The sequence below is a fragment of the Capra hircus genome, chromosome 14, assembly GCF_001704415.2.
Source record: "Capra hircus breed San Clemente chromosome 14, ASM170441v1, whole genome shotgun sequence".
NCBI lineage: Eukaryota > Metazoa > Chordata > Mammalia > Artiodactyla > Bovidae > Capra > Capra hircus.
In genome coordinates this window covers 50,008,740-50,027,744 of record NC_030821.1, presented here as the reverse complement: position 1 = coordinate 50,027,744, position 19,005 = coordinate 50,008,740, and the positions used below count along the sequence as shown (strand labels likewise).

Here is a 19,005-nt window from a genome sequence, read left to right as displayed (position 1 = left end):
TATACTATACACAAAATTTTGAAATGTTTTAGACTATTTTATAAATAAATAGGATCCTTATGAAGGATTATAGGTGTATTTGAGAGACTTATTCTTCACGTGTACACTTATCGTATTACAACAATATGGGAAAAATATTTTACAGCTAGTTAATGCTTAATAACCTCCAGTACAGTCCAAGTCTCTTTGAAGAGGATCATAAGTATTAAAAAAATTTACCAGGAATTGAGGAAAAATTACCAGCTAGTTACTGAAAATTGAGAAATGAAGTGAACTTGTGAAAGAAATCAAGTGAAATTGTGAATAACCAACTTTTAGTGTCTATCAGAGTTTGATTGGAGATCTTTGATGTCATATATTGAGCAAAAGCATGTATTCACCCTCTCACCTGTGTGTTGTCCTTGGCTCAGGGCTTCAGTGTCTCAGTTCAGTTCAGTTCAGTCGCTCAGTCGTGTCCGACTCTTTGCGACCCCATGAATCGCAGCACGCCAGGCCTCCCTGTCCATCACCAACTCCCGGAGTTCACTCAAACTCATATCCATTGAGTCGGTGATGCCATCCAGCCATCTCATCCTCTGTCGTCCCCTTCTCCTGCCCCCAATCCGTCCCAGCATCAGAGTTTTTTCCAATGAGTCAACTCTTCGCATGAGGTGGCCAAAGTACTGGAGTTTCAGCTTTAGCATTATTCCTTCCAAAGAAATCCCAGGGCTGATCTCCTTCAGAATGGACTGGTTGGATCTCCTTGCAGTCCAAGAGACTCTCAAGAGTCTTCTCCAACACCACAGTTCAAAGCATCAATTCTTCGGTGCTCAGCTTTCTTCCCAGTCCAACTCTCACATCCATACATGACCACTGGAAAAACCATAGCCTTGAGTAGATGGGCCTTTGTTGGCAAAGTAATGTCTCTGCTTTTGAATATGCTATCTAGGTTGGTCATAACTTTTCTTCCAAGGAGTAAGTGTCTTTTAATTTCATGGCTGCAGTCACCATCTGCAGTGATTTTGGGGCCCAAAAAAATAAAGTCTGACACTGTTTCCACTGTTTCCCCATCTATTTGCCATGAAGTGATGGGACCAGATGCCATGATCTTCGTTTTCTGAATGTTGAGCTTTAAGCCAACTTTTTCACTCTCCTCTTTCACCTTTATCAAGAGGCTTTTTCGTTCCTCTTCACTTTCTGCCATAAGGGTGGTGTCATCTGCATATCTGCACCATCTTATAGAGCAACGTGAACTGTTATGAATGTGAGGACACAAGTAAAAAAACACCAAGAGCTTAATGTTTGATACTGTTGATGGAACTAGCATCTCTTTTTCAAAAAATGGCTTAAATTATCTTGCTTTAACAAGGTTTTGCCTTAAGTTTAGTAACCATGTTTTTGTGTGTGATTTTCTTCTTTTGTTGTAAGACGGTTGAAAAATAGCAAAGCATCTACTGATGGACATCGGTACCTTTTTCGTGGCCGGATCAATACAGAGGTGATGGAAGTGGAGAATGTGGATGATGGCACAGGTAAATGATTGGTAAATTTAAAATGGAATGCCAATAATATACTCTTTTGTAAGATAGACTTATCACTTGAATAATTCATCTGCAGTGAATTTGAGCTTAGAAATACTTTGTTAGGCAGAACAGTTGGAGGAGGAAGGGAAGATAAGAGAAAGGAGGACTCTTTTAAAATGGAAAAATTATCTTCACTTGAAGCATGTTAGTTTGTTGTTGTTCAGTCGCTAAGGTGTGTCTGACTCTTTGCGATCCCATGGACTGCACGCATGCCAGACTCCTCTGTCTTCCACTATCTCCTGGAGTTAGCTCAATTCATGTCTGTTGAGTCAATGATGCTATCTAACCGTATTATCCTCTGCTGCCCCTTTCTCCTTTTGCCTTCCATCTTTTGCTAAGTCATGTCCTACTCATGTGACCCCACAGACTGCCCTACAGGCTCTGTCCATGAGATTTCCTAGGCACTAGTACTGAGACGCAGAGATTGAACCATGTCTTCTGCATTGGCCGGTGAATTCTTTACCGCTGAGCCTCCAGGGAAGCCCAAACCGTGTTAAATACTACCATTAAACACAGAGATACAAAAGTAGCCGGGAGTGTCATAAACTAGTAGTTGTGTCCATAATGTATAGTAGTTTGATCATGATGTTATTAAAACATCCAGCTTAAGAGCTGTCATAGGAAAGCATTGAACCTCCTGGAATTAATTTTCATTGGTACAGGCTTGGAAAGCCATTCAAAAAGTAGCGCCAGATCCTTTGTATTCTTTCTTGACAACTAGTTTATTTGTGTAGTTGGCCAGAGGCCAAGAATGTTTGACTTCTAGAAAATGTGGTCTGTAGTACAGTGTTGGAGAAGGAAATGGCAAGTGTTCTTGCCTGGAGAATCCTAGGGATGGGGGAGCCTGGTGGGCTGCCGTCTATGGGGTCGCACAGAGTCGGACATGACTGAAGCGACTTAGCAGCAGCAGCAGCAGTGCAGTGTTGGGCAAACCATAGATTGCAGTACAGTAGTCAGATTTGAATTGAATAAGATGGAAATTCTTAAACTGTTCATTAAAACTGAATGAAATGAAAAATGAAATGAAATGTTAGTCGCTCAATCGTGTCCGACTCTTTGCAACCCCATGGATAGGGGATCTTGCTGACCCAGGGATTGAACCTGGGTCTCCCACATTACAGGCAGATTCTTTACCATCTGAGGTCAAGGGGTCCCCTAAAACTGAATAGATTTTTTAAAAAGTTCAACTGTTAATGTTGTGAATTAAGGGTGTTCTGTTTTTCAGGTCTGACTGCATTTAGTATATTAAAGTTTCCTTATTTTTAAAAATTTTATGTTCTTCAATATACACATATAAAGATATTTTGAAGAATTCAGTGGTTTGGGGACTTTTTTGATACAAATGGTTGTGTTGCTCTAATATGTATTACATTTGTTAATCCACTTTACCTATTAATTTTCAGCTGACTTCCATAGCAGTGGACATATTGTTGTTAATGGATGGAAGATACATAACACGGCCAAAAATAAATGGTTTGTGTGTATGGCAAAAACACCTGAAGAGAAACATGAATGGTTTGAAGCTATTTTGAAAGAACGAGAACGGCGGAAAGGTGCATATATGGATTGAGCATTATGATACTTTGTGAAGATTCAAATTTAACAAAAAAGCAGAAAATGGGCAACAGTTATGAGGAAGTAGATGGTGTTTGATGTTCACTTACATTAACTAGGTGATGTTAGCCCATGCTAAAATACGTTTTGAATATTTCCAATGTTGTTACTGAAATCAAGTAAAAGAAAACCTTATATAGTTAGCAAAATAATTAGATTGTGGCTAGCAGTGTGTTTTAAACAGTGTCTTAATTCTATTGAGACTGCTGTAACAAAATACCCTCCATTGGATGGCTTATGAACAACAGAAGTTTATTTCTCACAGTTCTGAAGGCTGGGAAGACCAAGAGTCAGTATATGATGAGAGCTGTTTCCTGGTTTGTAGACGACCATTTTCTCTTTGTCCTCACCTAGCAGAAGGCATGAAAGAGCTCTCTTAGATCTCCTTAATAAGGGCACTAATTTCATTCATGAAGACTCCACCCTCATGAACTAATTACCCCAAAGATCAACCTCCTAATGCCATTACATTGGGAACTAGGTTTCAACATATGAATTTTGGGGGCATGCATGCTTAGTTGTTCAGTTGTGTCTGACGCTTTGCGACCTTTTGGACTGTAGCCCACCAGGCTCCTCTCCCCATGGAATTTTTCAAGCAAGAATAGTGGAGTGGGTTGCCATTTTCTCCTCCAGGGGATATTCCCAACCCAGGGATTGAACCTGCGTCTTCTCTGTCTCCTGCATTGCAGGAGGATTCTTTACCTGCTGAGCTACTGCAGACACCATTTGGGGGCGTACAGACATTCGCTTTACAGCAAACAGTTTTACTTGCTTTAAAATTTGTTCAGTTTTCTTTGTACTTTATTACTTTTTAAAAATTTTTACTGGAATATAGTTGATTTAGAATGTTGTGCTCATTTCTTCTGTACAACAAAGTGAATCAGCTATACTGTATAGATATCTGCTCATTTTTGGATTTCCTTCCCATGTAGGTTACCACAGAGTGCTGAGTAGAGTTCCCTGAGCTATTCAGTAGGTTCTCATTAGTTATCTATTTTATACATCATATCAATAGTGTATATATGTCAAGCCCAGTCTCCAATTCATCCCACCTCCGCCTTTCCCCCTTGGTATCCATAGGTTTGTTCTCTACATCTCTGTCTCTGTTCCTGCTTTGCAAACAAGATCATCTATACCATTTTTCTAGATTCCACATATATGGATTAATATATGGTCACACTTTATTCTTCCTGATTTCTAAAGAATCATTATAGAGTTTTGCTTTAAGAAACATGCTTTAATAATATAATTCAGTGTTTGGAGGCCTGCACCAGTTGTCCCCCTGTATTTAACAGTACACTGAAAGTTCCTTGGTCAAATATTTTAGTATCCTAATTATAAAATAAGGCATTTTGCACACATATTAACTTTTAAGTGTTGTTGCAATGTTATTGAATCAATGTCATGTAACTCCATAAGGAACTTGTTCACATGGGGAGATCTAGCTCAAATTTGCTTCATATTTTTATCAAGATTTGCAAACAGTATTTGGTCTGGTGATATTCTGTGTGTGAAGTTTATCTGCACATACTCATATTTCTGTAATTCACCCAGGAAATAGAAGTGTTTGCATAATGAACTATTTTCTTTACCAAATAATTGATGAGAAATGTGACCGTGTTTATTCCTTTTCCCAGAGATTTAGGTATAAAATATCTCATTAATGATAAAATTTTAGAACATAAAGAGCTTTTCCTTCCATCTTTAGATATTTCCCCTTGAAGTATGTAATAATTTCTACTACCTTATTTGCTCTGTTCCTTGAATGCACTGTTAGATTCAACAAAACCCAAAGTGTCAGTTATGCATTCATGATCTTTGTTTAAAATTTTTTTGTATCTGGTTCTTCATCTAAGATCAATCAAAGGAGTATTTTTTAAATGTTTTAGAAATTCTTATAAAAATGTATACTGTGACTAATTTTAGAAATTCTTATAAAAATGTATACTATGACTAATTTTAGAAATGTTTATAAAAATGTATACTATGACTAATTTTAGAAATTCTTATAAAAATGTGTACTATGACTAATTTTAGAAATTCTTATAAAAATATATAAAATTAGTCATAGTATACATTTTTATAAGAATTTCTAAAACATTTAAAAAATACTCCTTTGATTGATCTTAGATGAAGAACCAGATAGAAAAAAATTTAAAACAAAGATCATGAATGCATAACTGACACTTTGGGTTTTGTTGAATCTAACAGTCCATTCAAGGAACAGAGCAAATCATTTAAAAGATAGAGTCAATTTTTCATCAAGTTGAACCTTAGCTTTTTTTGAACTGGCTATGCATATAAATACATCCAAGACCTAAAAAAAGGAAGAAAACAAAAAAGAAAGCACAGTCTATAACTCTATGTTATTTTTAATTCTGCTTTTTCAGTTATATAACTCTGCTTATTCTATTTGTAATGGATTATTCACTGTTACTGGCAAATGTTAATGACTTCTCCATTGTAAATAAAATTTTAGTAAGAAGTTTAGTAGTTAGACTAAAAAAAAAAATTTCAAGAAATTCTTCTGCCACCTTTCTTCATCAGTCCCATCCACTGACCGTCAGTGTGGCCAGAATTTTACCCTTGGCAATGGTTGCCTCTAAATTTCCTGGCCTGCACTGTCTGCCCCTGTCAGATTAACTTCCACTCTTCACTGCCAGGTCCTCAGTCTTTATGTCCAGTCTTCTTGTCTGTCTGGAGCTCTATGCTCACTTAATCAGTTGCCCCCTGGGCTTCATGTGAACATCCAAGCTCAAGCTACTCAGTGCTGGATTTCTCTGTACCTGAAACCCTTTGCCCACGATGCCTTCCCATCACCATTCAGTTTTCCCATCAACTGTCTGGAAGCCATCCTGATTTCTTCTCTCTACACCCACATTTAACCCATTGCTATGTCTTAACAATACCACCTCCCAGGTATTTCTCGACTTTATCCTCTTCTCCCGATAACCTGCTGTTGTTTACAGAGATTTGAACTTGCCTGAACTTTAGTGGATCCCTCCTAATTGTCTCTTTTTAAACCCTCTTCCTTTCAGTTTATTGCCTATACTGTCCTCTGAGCTTTGTTCCCAAAGCATCAAAACTTTCCTACACTTCCCTGCTTTCCTCCTCCCTCTGGTTACAATTCATAGATGTTCCCCCAGTTCCAAAGGCACGAAATACACTGAGACTGCTGGTGAGCAAGGACCCTGCCCACCTATCTGTCCACCTTCTGTCCTGTCACCTGAAACCCAGGACTGTGTGCCTCTTCCTTCAGATGACCTTTGTGAAGATGTTCTCTCGCTGGAAATCCTGTTCATATCTGTGCATTCAAACATGGTCCATCTGTGAAACTTCCCTAAGATAGTGGTTAGGTACTATGACCATTTCTCTCCCATAGCACAGTTTTTCCTCTAAGGCTGTCTCCAGTGCCACCGTCTAGCTGTGCTGATCTCCTCCTACAAAGGGCTTCCTAGGTGGTGCTAGTGGTAAAGAACCTGCCTGCTAGTGCAGGATATATCAGAGACCTGGGTTGGATCCGTGGGCTGGAAAGATCCCCCGGAGAAGGAAATGGCAACACACTCCAGTATTCTTGTCTGGAGAATCCCATGGACAGAGCAGCTGGTGGGCTACAGTCCATGAGGTTGCAAAGAGTCAGACATGACTGAGCAACTGAGCATAAGCCTAAGTCCTACTAAAGGGGTCCATGGAGTCTGAGATACAGCTCCTTTTCCTCCACTAGCCAAGCCGTGTGCTTCTGGGGCACAGTCTGCACAGAGGTGCCCTTTGGGTGTAGGCACCTCACCTTGACTGTCTTCCTAGTACCACATGAACTTCTTGACAGCCAGAGTCCTATCACACGAGCTTTGTATCCACAAATCCCAGCACATAGTAGACATGCAAAGAATGTTTTGTTTTATGAATGCATGAACAAATGAAGAGACTTTTTCAGTGACCTGTCCTGTGTTTTCATTTTTGACAGGTTTAAAATTAGGAATGGAGCAAGACACCTGGGTAATGATCTCTGAACAGGGTGAGAAACTTTATAAAATGATGTGCAAACAAGGAAATCTGATCAAAGACAGAAAAAGAAAACTGACTACGTTCCCTAAATGCTTTCTGGGAAGGTAAGGTTGTTGTCTCGGTGCCTGTGTTTCTTGCAGATTTTCATGATCTCATGTGTTAACTTTCCTTTAATTATTCATTTTTTTCTAAAAAAATATTCTCCTAACTGTTTTTGAATATTTCTTTACTATCCGCATTTCCTAGGCCATAATAGGATGAGGGAGTGGATATACAGCCAGGAATCCTGACCAGAAAACTGAAGGCATCCATCCATTCATCCATGACTTTAGTAATTTCTGATAAACTGTGTTTCAGGGGCATGGCAGAGGCTGGGATCAGGCAGAAGCAGGCAGACAGGCAGGCAGGCGGGTTAGCCTGTAGGGCACAGTCTGGCAAGGACATGAGTGCAGGGCCTGAGAGTCGCTTAGACTGAAAGACACACAGTCTAAACTCCCAATTAATTCAGAATTTAGACAGCTGGGCTCAGGATGAAAGGGTATTGATGAAGACTCTGAAAAAGTGGGTCATGCAAGGGGCCAGACACAGAGGAAGAGGCAGGGAGGTCACTTGGTTGTTCAGCTCAGAGATCAAACTTGTGCCTTTGGTTCTGCAGATGCTACTCAGCTGTAGGTGGGAGTCCCTGCTGGGTTGAGCCAGAGGGCAGGGTAACTGCCTTCAGGTGGCTCTGCTTAGGACACACTCTGTGCCAGCTTCTTCCTCTACATTATTTCCAGTCTTCAAACACACATACTTAAGAGTTAAAAACCTTTATTATCTTTTTTAAAGATTAAGAAACTAGGGGATCAGGGAGTTTGACATGTCCAAGTTCATACAACTAGTAATTTACAATGTCAGTACTATAAAAGTAGACTGAAGAGGTAGTTCAAAGCCCAGTCCCCACTCAGACCTGATCCTGCCACTGGTCAGTTGAGAGATTTGTTGTTGTTTAGTCACTAAGTAGTGTCCAACTCTTTTGTGACTCCATGGAACATAGCCTGACAGGCTCCCCTGTCCATGGAATTCTCCAGGCAAGAATGCTGGAGTGGGTTGCCATTCCCTCCTCCAGGGCGTCCTTCTGAGCCAGGGACTGAACCCGAATCTCCTGCATTAGCAGGTGGTTTCTTCCCTGCCGGGAAAGCCCAGTTGAGAGACTGGGGAAGAGTTAAATTTCTCTTTCTTCTATAACAATAGAAATGATTGTATTGCTTACCTGTGATACTTACCAAAATGTCTTCTTTTTTTTTTTCTTTTCTTCCAGTTTTATTGAGCTATAATTGTGTCAGTTTAAGGTACACAGCATAATGATTTGACTTACATACATTGTAAAAGGTTTACCATAATTAGTTTAGTGAGCATCAGTTATCTCATTTAGATACACATTAAAGAAAGAGAAAAAAAATATTTTCCCTTGTGATGAGAATGCTTAGAATTCACTGGTTTTTTTTTTTTTTTTTCCCCCTACGGTAGGTCCTTTTTAAAATTAATTAATTAATTTAATTATTTATTTATTTTTTAATTTTAAAATCTTTAATTCTTACATGCGTTCCCAAACATGAACCCCCCTCCCACCTCCCTCCCCATAACATCTCTCTGGGTCATCCCCATGCACCTAGAATTCACTGTTAATTTTTATGTGCAATGACAACAGTGTTAATTATGTTTCAGAATGTCTTCTTAGCTATACAGACTGGAGTGGACTGCCATTCCCTTCTCCAGGGGATCTTCCTGACCCAGGGACTGAACTCAGGTCTCCTGTATTGCAGGCAGATTCTTTACCATTTGAGCCATCAGAAAAGTCCAACATACAAAATCACCATAGACTATGCCAAATCCAACCTCATCAGAAGAATATAGGCCAGGAGACCCTGTGCTTGCCGGGGAGCAGTGAGGGTCCCTCTTCAATAGGGGTGGTCCTCCCAGCAGGCCACACAACGGCAGCGAGCTGTAGTTGCTGGTATTGGCTGTGCCCTCAGGTGAAGGGAGAGAGCAGATGTGAGCCCCCTTGGCTTAAGAGTCCCATGTTGCAAAGAAGACACCCTTTCTCAGAACAACTTCATTGGTGTGACCTCCAAGGTTCCCGTAATACATACTCCCTTACTTCAAGAGTAATACTTGACGAGTCACTTCAAGCTGTGGCTTCTCACCAGGTGTTTATAAGTGTGCAATTTAACCATCAGAAACCATTTTGACCACAAGCAGTGTGTGAGTGGCTTAGTCGTGTTGGGTTCTCTGTGACCCCATGGACTGTAGCCCTCCAGGCTCTTCTGTATGTGAGGTTTTCCAGGTAAGAATGCCACCTAGTAATACAACTGACACTCAACCCTCATCAGGTTTCTAGGCAGACAGAGCTAGAAAGCTCACCCAGGCTCAAATTTGTCCTTACTAAAGGAAAAAGAGTTCTTTTAAGCCTTTACCCACACCATCTCCTGTGGCTGTGGTGCCCATTAACTGCAGTGATCTGCAAAGCATTGCCCAGAACCCTGGTGACAACATGGTGACTCAGTAAACATTTGCTATGTTAATTGTAGCCTTTTCCATAACAACATACTATGACCTGAGTGTGAGATGTTTCTGACCCGATCATGGTCCTTTTGGCATGTGCTGATGGCATCTTTCTATTACTTGATTAGGTTCCATAATGAAGTCACTCGTTGACTTTCTTCCCTACCCTTTCTTTTTTCCCCCATACTCCTAATTTATAGGAATACTTAAAATACGCTTTTTTCTCTCACTTTATTTGGAAACATTCAGGAATCTGCTAAGATCAAAATGAGGAATTATATTTTAGCTCTGTGCCAACCATTTCAGCCCACATATGGATGGCTGACATTGAATAATCACTTACCATGTGCTAGGCCCAGTGTTGAGTTCCTGACATTTGTCAGCTCCTTTAATCCCAGGCAGCGCTATGGGGCTGATATTCTTATTAATGCCATGTCATTGAGGAAAAAAACCGAGACTTAAGAGAATTAAATGTACTCATCCGACATCACACAGCTAGTAGAGACAGAAACAGTATTTGAATCCAGGCTGTCTTATTGCAAAGTGCATGATGTTACCACAATACCGGATTCTATGTTGCTCTTCTTTTGGATGGTTCTTCTTTAATAGAAGCATACAAAGACTTTTAATAGCTTCTTCTGCCTTAAAATGTGCATCGTGGACCAGACATTTATGTTTGAATTTCCATATCCCTTGGTTATTTGACTTTACCATATGTGTTGCTTTTAGTTTTGAAATAAATGGAAAAGTAATTTCCTGACACTTTCCATTGCTTGGCTTCTCTGGCCTCTTTACAAAAATAAAATTGTTCTGAAATATATTCATTAGTTAACATAAGCATTTCAGCATTAGCTTTTTAAACATGAGCATGATAAAATATTTTATTGTAAAATGTCTCTGTATTGTGTTCTCTTAATGATATCACAGTCCTTTTAAAAAAATACCAGTACTGAGATGAGGGTCTCTTAAGTGTTACAAAACACTGGGGCTCCCCACCCTCTCCCAAAATAGTGAGTGATGTGAGCTGTTCTCGGTGGCCTTTCCCAACCACAGCAGATGTTCATGGTAGACAGTTCTGATGGATGGTTTTGTGCTAGAGGGTTCCTTATGGATAGCAGTTTAGATATAGTGATGAATTTTCCAAGTTATTTTAAAATTTGAAAACAAGATAGTCAGACTTTTCTCTGTCTTTTAGTGTTTCACATTTGTCTATTGGGGGCTTCCTTGGTGGCTCAGATGGTAAAAGAATCCACTTGCAATGTGGGAGACCCAAGTTTGATCCCTGCGTCAGGAAGATCCGCTGGAGAAGGGAATGACAACCCACTCCAGTATTCTCGCTTGGATAATCTGATGGAAAGAGGAGCCTGGCAGGCTCCAGTCTGTGGATGGGGTTGCATAGAGTTGGACATGACTGAGCGACTAATACACACAATAGACACACAATTGTCTATTGCTACAAAACAAATTGTCGTATACTTAGTCACTTAAAACGATGCACAGGTAGGTATTTGCTTGTATTTCTGTAGGTCAGAAGTCCAGGTGAGTTAGAGCAGGTCCTGTGCTCAGGGTCTCACAAGGGCAAAATCAAGGTGTTAGCAGGGCAGGGGCTGGACTCTTGAATCTTTGAGGAAGACTTCATTTTCCAGTACATTCAGGTTGTGGGCAAAATTTCATCCTTTGTGGTTGCAAGAATGAGGCACCCATTTCCATGCGGGCCATTGGAAGTTGTCTATATTCTTGGATATATGACCCCTTCTAGCTTTAAAATTAGCAGTGGCACATTGGATCTTTCCTCTGCTTTTACTTTGTTCTCACTTCCTCTTGTGCCACCAGGCTGAGAACCCTGTGCTTCAAAGGGGTCAGCTGCTCAAGTCAGGCCCACTTGGATAGTTTCCATATTTTAAGGTCAACTGACTTGGGATTTTAATTACATACACCAGTCCATTCACAGAGCTACCTAGATTAGAATTTAATTGACAAACCAATGGATGGAATTCTTGATGAGGGAGGGAGGTGGGTGGAAGAAGCTTTTTAGAATTCTATCATATAGGGCATGCATAATAGAATTATTTTGTATGCCCTCTTGGAGTTTCAAACCTATTGGTTCTCTGTGCCTGAAAAGCTACATTCAAGACAGTTTACCTCTTATTTTAAGTCACTGTTATTCTATCTAATTCTGCTGTTTAGTTATCTTTAAAATCTGTTGTATCTCTCTAGTCCCAAATTTGCTTTTATATGTGTAAAAAGATACTCTAGAATTCTCCCTTTGTGCTTACTAAAGGTCTAGATAAGTTGAATAGTTATTAAATAGAGTTTAGGTAAGTCTGAATGTATGGACATAAGTTTTCTAGACTAGAGTCCAATGTAAATATATATGGGCCTTACATATACGAAAAAAATGTATGCAAGATTCACCGAAAGCATTCCTTTGTATTTTGAGGAGTATTCCTTTCATAGCTGCTTGATAAATGCATGGTACAGATAGACTTCCTGGGGAAAAACATACTGATTTAACTTCTTCGTTGGATTTCTGGTGCAGTGAATTTGTGTCATGGCTCTTGGAAATTGGAGAGATTCACAGGCCTGAGGAAGGTGTTCACTTGGGACAAGCATTATTGGAAAATGGAATCATCCATCATGGTAATTATTTTATTAATCACCTATTTAATTTATTTTTCCACAAATTACATTTGCCTTTGTTGCATTGATTGGTTTAATTTATAATACTTTTCCATGTTATAGGATGCTTATGTTTTTTTCCAACATCCTAGAGTGTCTCATCTGTATAGAATATTGTTTCAGGGAATATAGGCTTATGCTGATATGTTTGTTAACTTGAAAGGAACAATTCCGACACAGGCAAGACTTAAATTCCAGTTAAGAATGATGTAGGATTGAGACAAGTTCCTTAATGGTGAGTTCTAACTAGAGTATTTGGGATGCTTCGTGAGTGAGGTGGCCTTAGCACTGGACATTATAGAGTGAATGGAACTCTGACAAGGACAGAAGGACATTTCACCCTGAAGAAGTAGTAGCTCTCAGACAGGGGAGTGTGAAGTTCATGGTGGCCTCTTCAGAACTAGCACGATGTCACAATGCAGGCCGATGCCTTTCACAGATGAGTATACTGGGGAGAGGGCTGTGATGAGAAAGGAAGGCACACACCCTAACTTAGCAGCCCTTAAGTTGCTAACTGTGGTGTGTGGGACTGCTTCTGAAGGAAGTGAGGAGCCGATGGGCACCTGGAAGCAGAGGAGTGACCAAAACTTGGTTTCGGAGCTAACCGAGGAGTGGAGAGTTAGAGATTAAAGGAGGTCCTGCCTGCAGGGATCCTTCCATCCTCAGGAGAAAAAAGACCAGGGCCCTGTGCGTGGGCATGATGAAGGGGGTCCATTAGAAGCTGAGAGCATACGTGATACCTCTTTAGACTTGGGAGATGCAGAGTGAGGTAGTATTAGTCACTCAGTCGTGTTCTACTCTTTGCGATTCCATGGAGTGTGGCCAGCCAGGCTTCTCTGACCATTGTGCTCCTCCAGGCAAGAATACTGGAGTGGGTTAGCATTTCCTTCTTCAGGGGATCTTCCTGACCCAGGTATCAAACCTGGGTCTCCTGCATTACAGGCACATTCTTTACCATCTGAGCCGCCAGGGGAGCCCATGAAGAGCGAGGGGTGAGATCAGATTTTCTGTGCTTTCTGTCTGGATGACAGAGATAGTTAAAGAGGAGGACCAGTGGGGAGAAGATGAAGGATTGGGGACCCTCCTTCTGCAGGGGAGGGTCCAGCAGGAGGTTGAAAACGTGTGGATGTAACACTTGAGGTAGAGAGACAGTGAGGTTGTATTTGTGAATCATTTCAAGAGAGCATCAGGTTCTCAGCACATCAATAAGAAACACCAAAAAAAAAAAAAAAAAAAAACCTGAAGCAATGATCATTGAACTAAGAATAAAAGCTTGAGGAATTTCTCATGCAAAATGTGCAAGAAGAGAAAAAGACAAGGAACTGGGACTAAATACGGATATTTGGCTATGGAGTTTTGATGTTTGTTTTTTTCCCTAAATTAGAGTGAGATGAAAATAAACTAGATTCTCCCAGTTTTCCCCCAGCACAGTAGATGTTGCCAGTATAATGTCCCCATCTACCCAGATAGGAATCATCTAGCATCCCTGTTCTCTCCTCATGCCATGAAGTCCTGTGAGCCCTGCCAACAAACAGGTCACTGATCAGACTACTGCTGTCCCAGGATCCCCACCTTCTTCCCAGTCACCACCTTCTTTGTCCTTGTTTCAGTGTTTGTCCTCCACCCCTGTAGAATACTCTGCGGGAAACAGCTGAAGAGACCTTTTAGGACATTTATAAGATCTAGGTGTTCTCTCGCTTACAGTCATCTACTGGCTTCCCATTAAACTTAAAAACAAGTCCAGACTTTCTACCTAAATCTCTTACCAAGGCTCTTGTACATAGCCCTACATGATAGAGCCCCTGCCTTCCTCTCTGAGTTGTCTGTACCTAACTGTTTACATGGTGGCCACCCTGACCTTCTGTCTCTTCTTTGAACACTCCAAGATGACTTTTCATGTAGGATCTTTGCTCTTGCTATTCTCAATCAACAATTGCTTAGTAATCCCTAATAAGTGTCGGGGACCTTTCTAGGTCCTGGAGAAACAACAGTGAATGAATTGACAGATGCTACTGTATTGTGTCTCTTCTTCCATGACACTCTGCCTTTTAGAATCCTACCCAGTCCCCATTATTTCAATAAACTACTTTTAGATTTTTGACATTTTCTTCATGGACTCCTTATCACTCTCTGAAATTGTCATGTTGTTTCATTTATTTCTTTGTTTAATATTTCTCTCTTTATCTCCCATCCCTACTCTAGACCTCAGTCAAAATAAAGCACCATGAGAACAGGAGCCTTGTGTGTTAATTTATAGCAAAATGCCTGCAATGCTCAGAACATATAGTTGCCTCATTATTATTTCCTGAGTGAGTGAATAAATGAATGGCTATATTTTGAACCAACAGATACTACTGAGAAGTTGTATATGATTTTGTACTTGGTTCATTAATGCCATTAAAACTCCATTTAGCATTCAGTATGCTAAAAGCATCATCTAATATCTTATAAGTTAAAAGTGAAAAGATACTGAGCTGGATGGCTTTCCTGTTTGTGTTCACCTTTCTCTTCTAACCCCACCTTCAGGTATATATTTGGGACAAGGATTGAGTGTATTTGTTTTATCGTATAGTTTATTGAAGATGAAGGAGGTGGCACATAAAGCAGTTTTGTGTATAATCATTAACAGTCAGAAATGATTATTCTTTTCCCATTCCAGACTGTATAATTCCAGGGACTGTGCATTACCCATAGAGCAAGGAAGGGAAAATCTGTTTATGGACACTTGTTTATTCTGTTCCTTACTGATTCTTTCCTTCTTTCTACATGGGAGATATTATGCTAGGTACTTGAAGGTATGTGTACATGAATCAGAGATATTTTTTCTATGGTCTCATGGTTTTAAGCCCATCTTTTTACTTTGTTCATTATGAAATCGAGCTGTTGGCATATCTCCTTTCAGAGAAGACAGAAATCTACTAGGTTAGGAGGACTAATTTTTTTGCAGGGACTATTGAGAAGGAAAGCTGTACTGCTTAGCACTAGCTGCTGTAATAAGTAAACCTTTCCAATACATTACAGAAGGCTCACATTATAGAAGCTAATTTTTTACTCACATAAAATTTAGTTAATAGTGAAGGATGAGGTTGTGGCATTTGGCTCTGTATAGAGTTTTGGTGCCTGATATAGCCTCGACCATCTTCAATACAGTGCTCCTAAATGTCACCTTGGAGGAACGGTGGAGTTTTTTGTTTGTTTTAAATAGATTTGTGCATTTCCCATTATATATCATTTTTGTGCACATACCTGTGGACACAACTCAGATATGTGATTGCTTCCCTGGTGGCTCAGCTGGTAAAGAGTCCACCTGCAATGTAGAAGACCTGGGTTCGATCCCTGGGTTGGGAAGATACCCTGGAGAAGGGAATGATACCCACTCCAGTATTCTGAACTGGAGAATTCCATGGACTGTATAGTCCATGGGGTTGCAAAGAGTCAGACATGAATGATCAACTTTCACTCACTCACTCACTTGACTGTAAGAGACTCCTAAAAACGTCCTGTAGTTGCATACGCAGGAAAAACAGAAGCTAACGCAATTTGGTAGTCAGTTAGTCAATTTCTGCCTCTGAGGCTTAGCTCCTAGGTCAATATTAAATCAATGAAATTATATGAAAGCTAGAACAATCATAATACATGTGTTAATGTTTTACAATGATATCTGCAAACAATAGTCACAGTAATCACTTTTAACACTTTTATTTTCAGTTGAGTTTATTGTAACTCCTGCTGCTAATCTGAGTCACTTTTCCTTTATGAATTAGAAATAACACAAAAAATAGTCTTAAAGCTATCTGTCAACAATGGATGCTGCTATTTAAATTGTTTAAAAAATTATGGATATGCAACTTTATACTTCTGTGTGATGAGTTGACTATATTTTATTTTATTTTATTTATTTTTTTTAACATAACTTGACTATATTTTAGAAAGAGCTACACTGATTGCTACAGTATTTTCTTTTTTTTTGACCATGAGATACCTTGTGACAGATAACAGAATATTGGAGAAGCTTTATTCCCAATGCTGGAAAGGTCAGGGCGTGGAAAGAGGTTGTCTTTTCAAAGGAGCTGTGAGATTATTTTCAAGTCAACTATCCTCTCTTGCTTTATTTCAAACATAGATGACCCAGAAATTATATGAGGAAGAGTTGCTTGCTTGTTTAATGAATTGAATTCTAAAAAGTGAAGAAAGTGAAAGTGTTAGTCATTCAGTCATGTCCAACTCTTTGCGACCCCGTGAACTGTAGCCTGCCAGGCTCCTCCGTCTGTGGGATTCTCTAGGCAATAATATTCTAGTGGATATCCATTCCCTTCTCCAGGGGATCTTCCTGACCCAGGGATCGAACCGTGGTCTCTTGCACTGCAGGCAGATTCTTTATCATCTGAGCCATCAGACATGACTGTTATGGGTGGACTTTACAATTAACAAAACTGTTATTACTTTCCCTGAATACATGAATAGCTAGGCAGACATATTAAAGTCACTTTTAAGTTGGTACAAAGTTGATGTGGAATGATGCTTATTCAGTATCTTCATGAACATAGTCATCTAGGGTCTGACCAGTTCAGGACTGCTGAAAGATCTGGGAGAAATCACAGAGGGAACCACCCTAATAAATGAATACATTTTAGTAATATAAGTATCAAAATATTTTTAACTACCTCCTTCTAGAAAGAGAAAAAAATCAACAATGTCAACTTCTTTTTTGATTTCAGTCCTAATCAACTCCCCCCAGGCTCAGTATTGTCTCCAATAGGAATACAATTTTGAAAAGAAAGTAGTAGGTAAATTCTGAATTAAAATTTATTTTGAAATTTCAAATACAAGAACCCTTTGATTATTTAACTTAAAAGAATTGAAATATTTATAATATGATTAACTTTTTCTTTTCCTGAGACATCATCACTGAGTAGACTCCATGAATATTGTTTGATTTTGAGGACCTGCGTTATTACTGTTACTAGTATCTGATCAGCTGCAGTGTCAGATTTCACATGTTAGAACTTTTGTCACTGGAAATAATGTTTGGTTTTTTTTTTAAGTGTTCACAATTAACTAATAGAGGTTCTCCCAAAGTATGGTTAGAGAACACATTATGCAATTTCACATTAATAATTTTATTACGATGAAGAAATAAGAGCCAGACAGGCTAGTTTCATTAGTTTGTGATTTCAGCTGCATTTTAGTGAAAATAGAATTCCTAAAATAAAGTTGAATGAGTCATCTGTTTTAAAAGGAACCAGCAAAAAAGAAAAAAAAAAGTCGACTGTTATTGCTATTATTCACATTGCAAATATTGCTAGGAAGTTCACCAGAGGCTGAGCCTTGCTATACTGGGAATTCTTGGGTTGGGACAGCATACACTTTCTCTGTGGTAGGTTGATAATGTTCTTCTTGTCTGGCTCTATGAATTTGCATTAAAAATGCTTATGTGAGAATTCTGAGGGCTCATTCATTATAGCCAGTGGTGTGCTGAAGTTGGCTGGTACAAGCTCTAGAGAGCAGATTATTAAATGTTTTTAAAAAATTGCAAGCTGATTGTTAAGCACAGCTATTATTAAAGTGAAATGATGTAAATATATAAGTACATACATTATAAATGTAATATATTCTTAAATCTCATCACTTCCTAATTATTTTACTACATTTTATTGTTTATGGGCTTGATGTTATGTGTATCTACCGTTTTTTTAATGGTGGGAATACTAAATAATCCTGTGTCACTGCACATCGAATTCTGTGTTTAGTGACTTTATTTGGGGAGCTTGAAATTGGCCAGTGTGGGAATTTTTGGTACCATGGATATTGGCGAATTACACACATCAGTGTTCCTTCTGCCTCATCACCAGAGAGACAGCTGTTAAACATTTGCCAGTACATTCCTGGTATGCCCAGCAGTGCACAGTTGTTTGAAAGATGGTATTAAGCAACCTTCCTCATCAGCTAAGAAAGCCATTCCCTCCTCAGGAAGCTGGGGGGAATAAATTTCAGTGCAGAACTATTACTATTTTTCTAAGGGAACAGCTACAAGTTACAGATTAACCCAAGAATTATGATCAAAATCGCAAGAGTTTACCTTACAGTGAAGGACTCCATTTTTGAATAGGTGGACCCACCACTTCCTTTATTGTGGCGGAAGACCCTTGGACCCAAGTTTCCTTGAATTTTGGAATATCAATATAATCATTTATTTCAATGACTCTTAAGGGATAAAAATGAGAATTATTAATAGGTAGATTCATAGGAGAAATAAATAACAAGTTCTGAAACATGTTGTAGGATTTCAAAATATTTCTTTTGAATTTATTTTTCTTTCACATATGTTTTTCTTTTTGACTTAACCTGGAAAAAGAGATGCCAAAAGGTGATGTTATCTTTTTGGCAGCAGTCATGTCTCAGTTTTATGGCTGTTAAGTCATTCATTTGGTTTGGATAGGTTAGGGTGAAATAGCTGAAACTTTGTATACGTGTGTGTGTGTTATAAGTCTCTTGTTTTTCTTATGGATTTACCTAAAATGGTTTATTAGAATTAATCCTGACAGGTTTTTCTCTCCCTTCAACTTTTTTAGCAAAAAGTAAAGGTCAAAGTCTTCTATCT

General features: G+C 39.2%; 1 protein-coding gene across 1 annotated transcript in view; it reads left to right on the top strand.

Annotated features, from left to right (window-relative positions):
* Positions 1-19,005, top strand: part of PREX2 (phosphatidylinositol-3,4,5-trisphosphate dependent Rac exchange factor 2) — a 305,631-nt gene that overhangs the window by 102,497 nt on the left and 184,129 nt on the right. The window contains exons 8-11 of the mRNA XM_018058434.1: positions 1,408-1,511; positions 2,966-3,115; positions 7,141-7,285; positions 12,265-12,365. Of these exons, the coding sequence (XP_017913923.1) occupies positions 1,408-1,511; positions 2,966-3,115; positions 7,141-7,285; positions 12,265-12,365 (500 nt within the window). The remainder of the gene's footprint in view (positions 1-1,407; positions 1,512-2,965; positions 3,116-7,140; positions 7,286-12,264; positions 12,366-19,005) is intronic.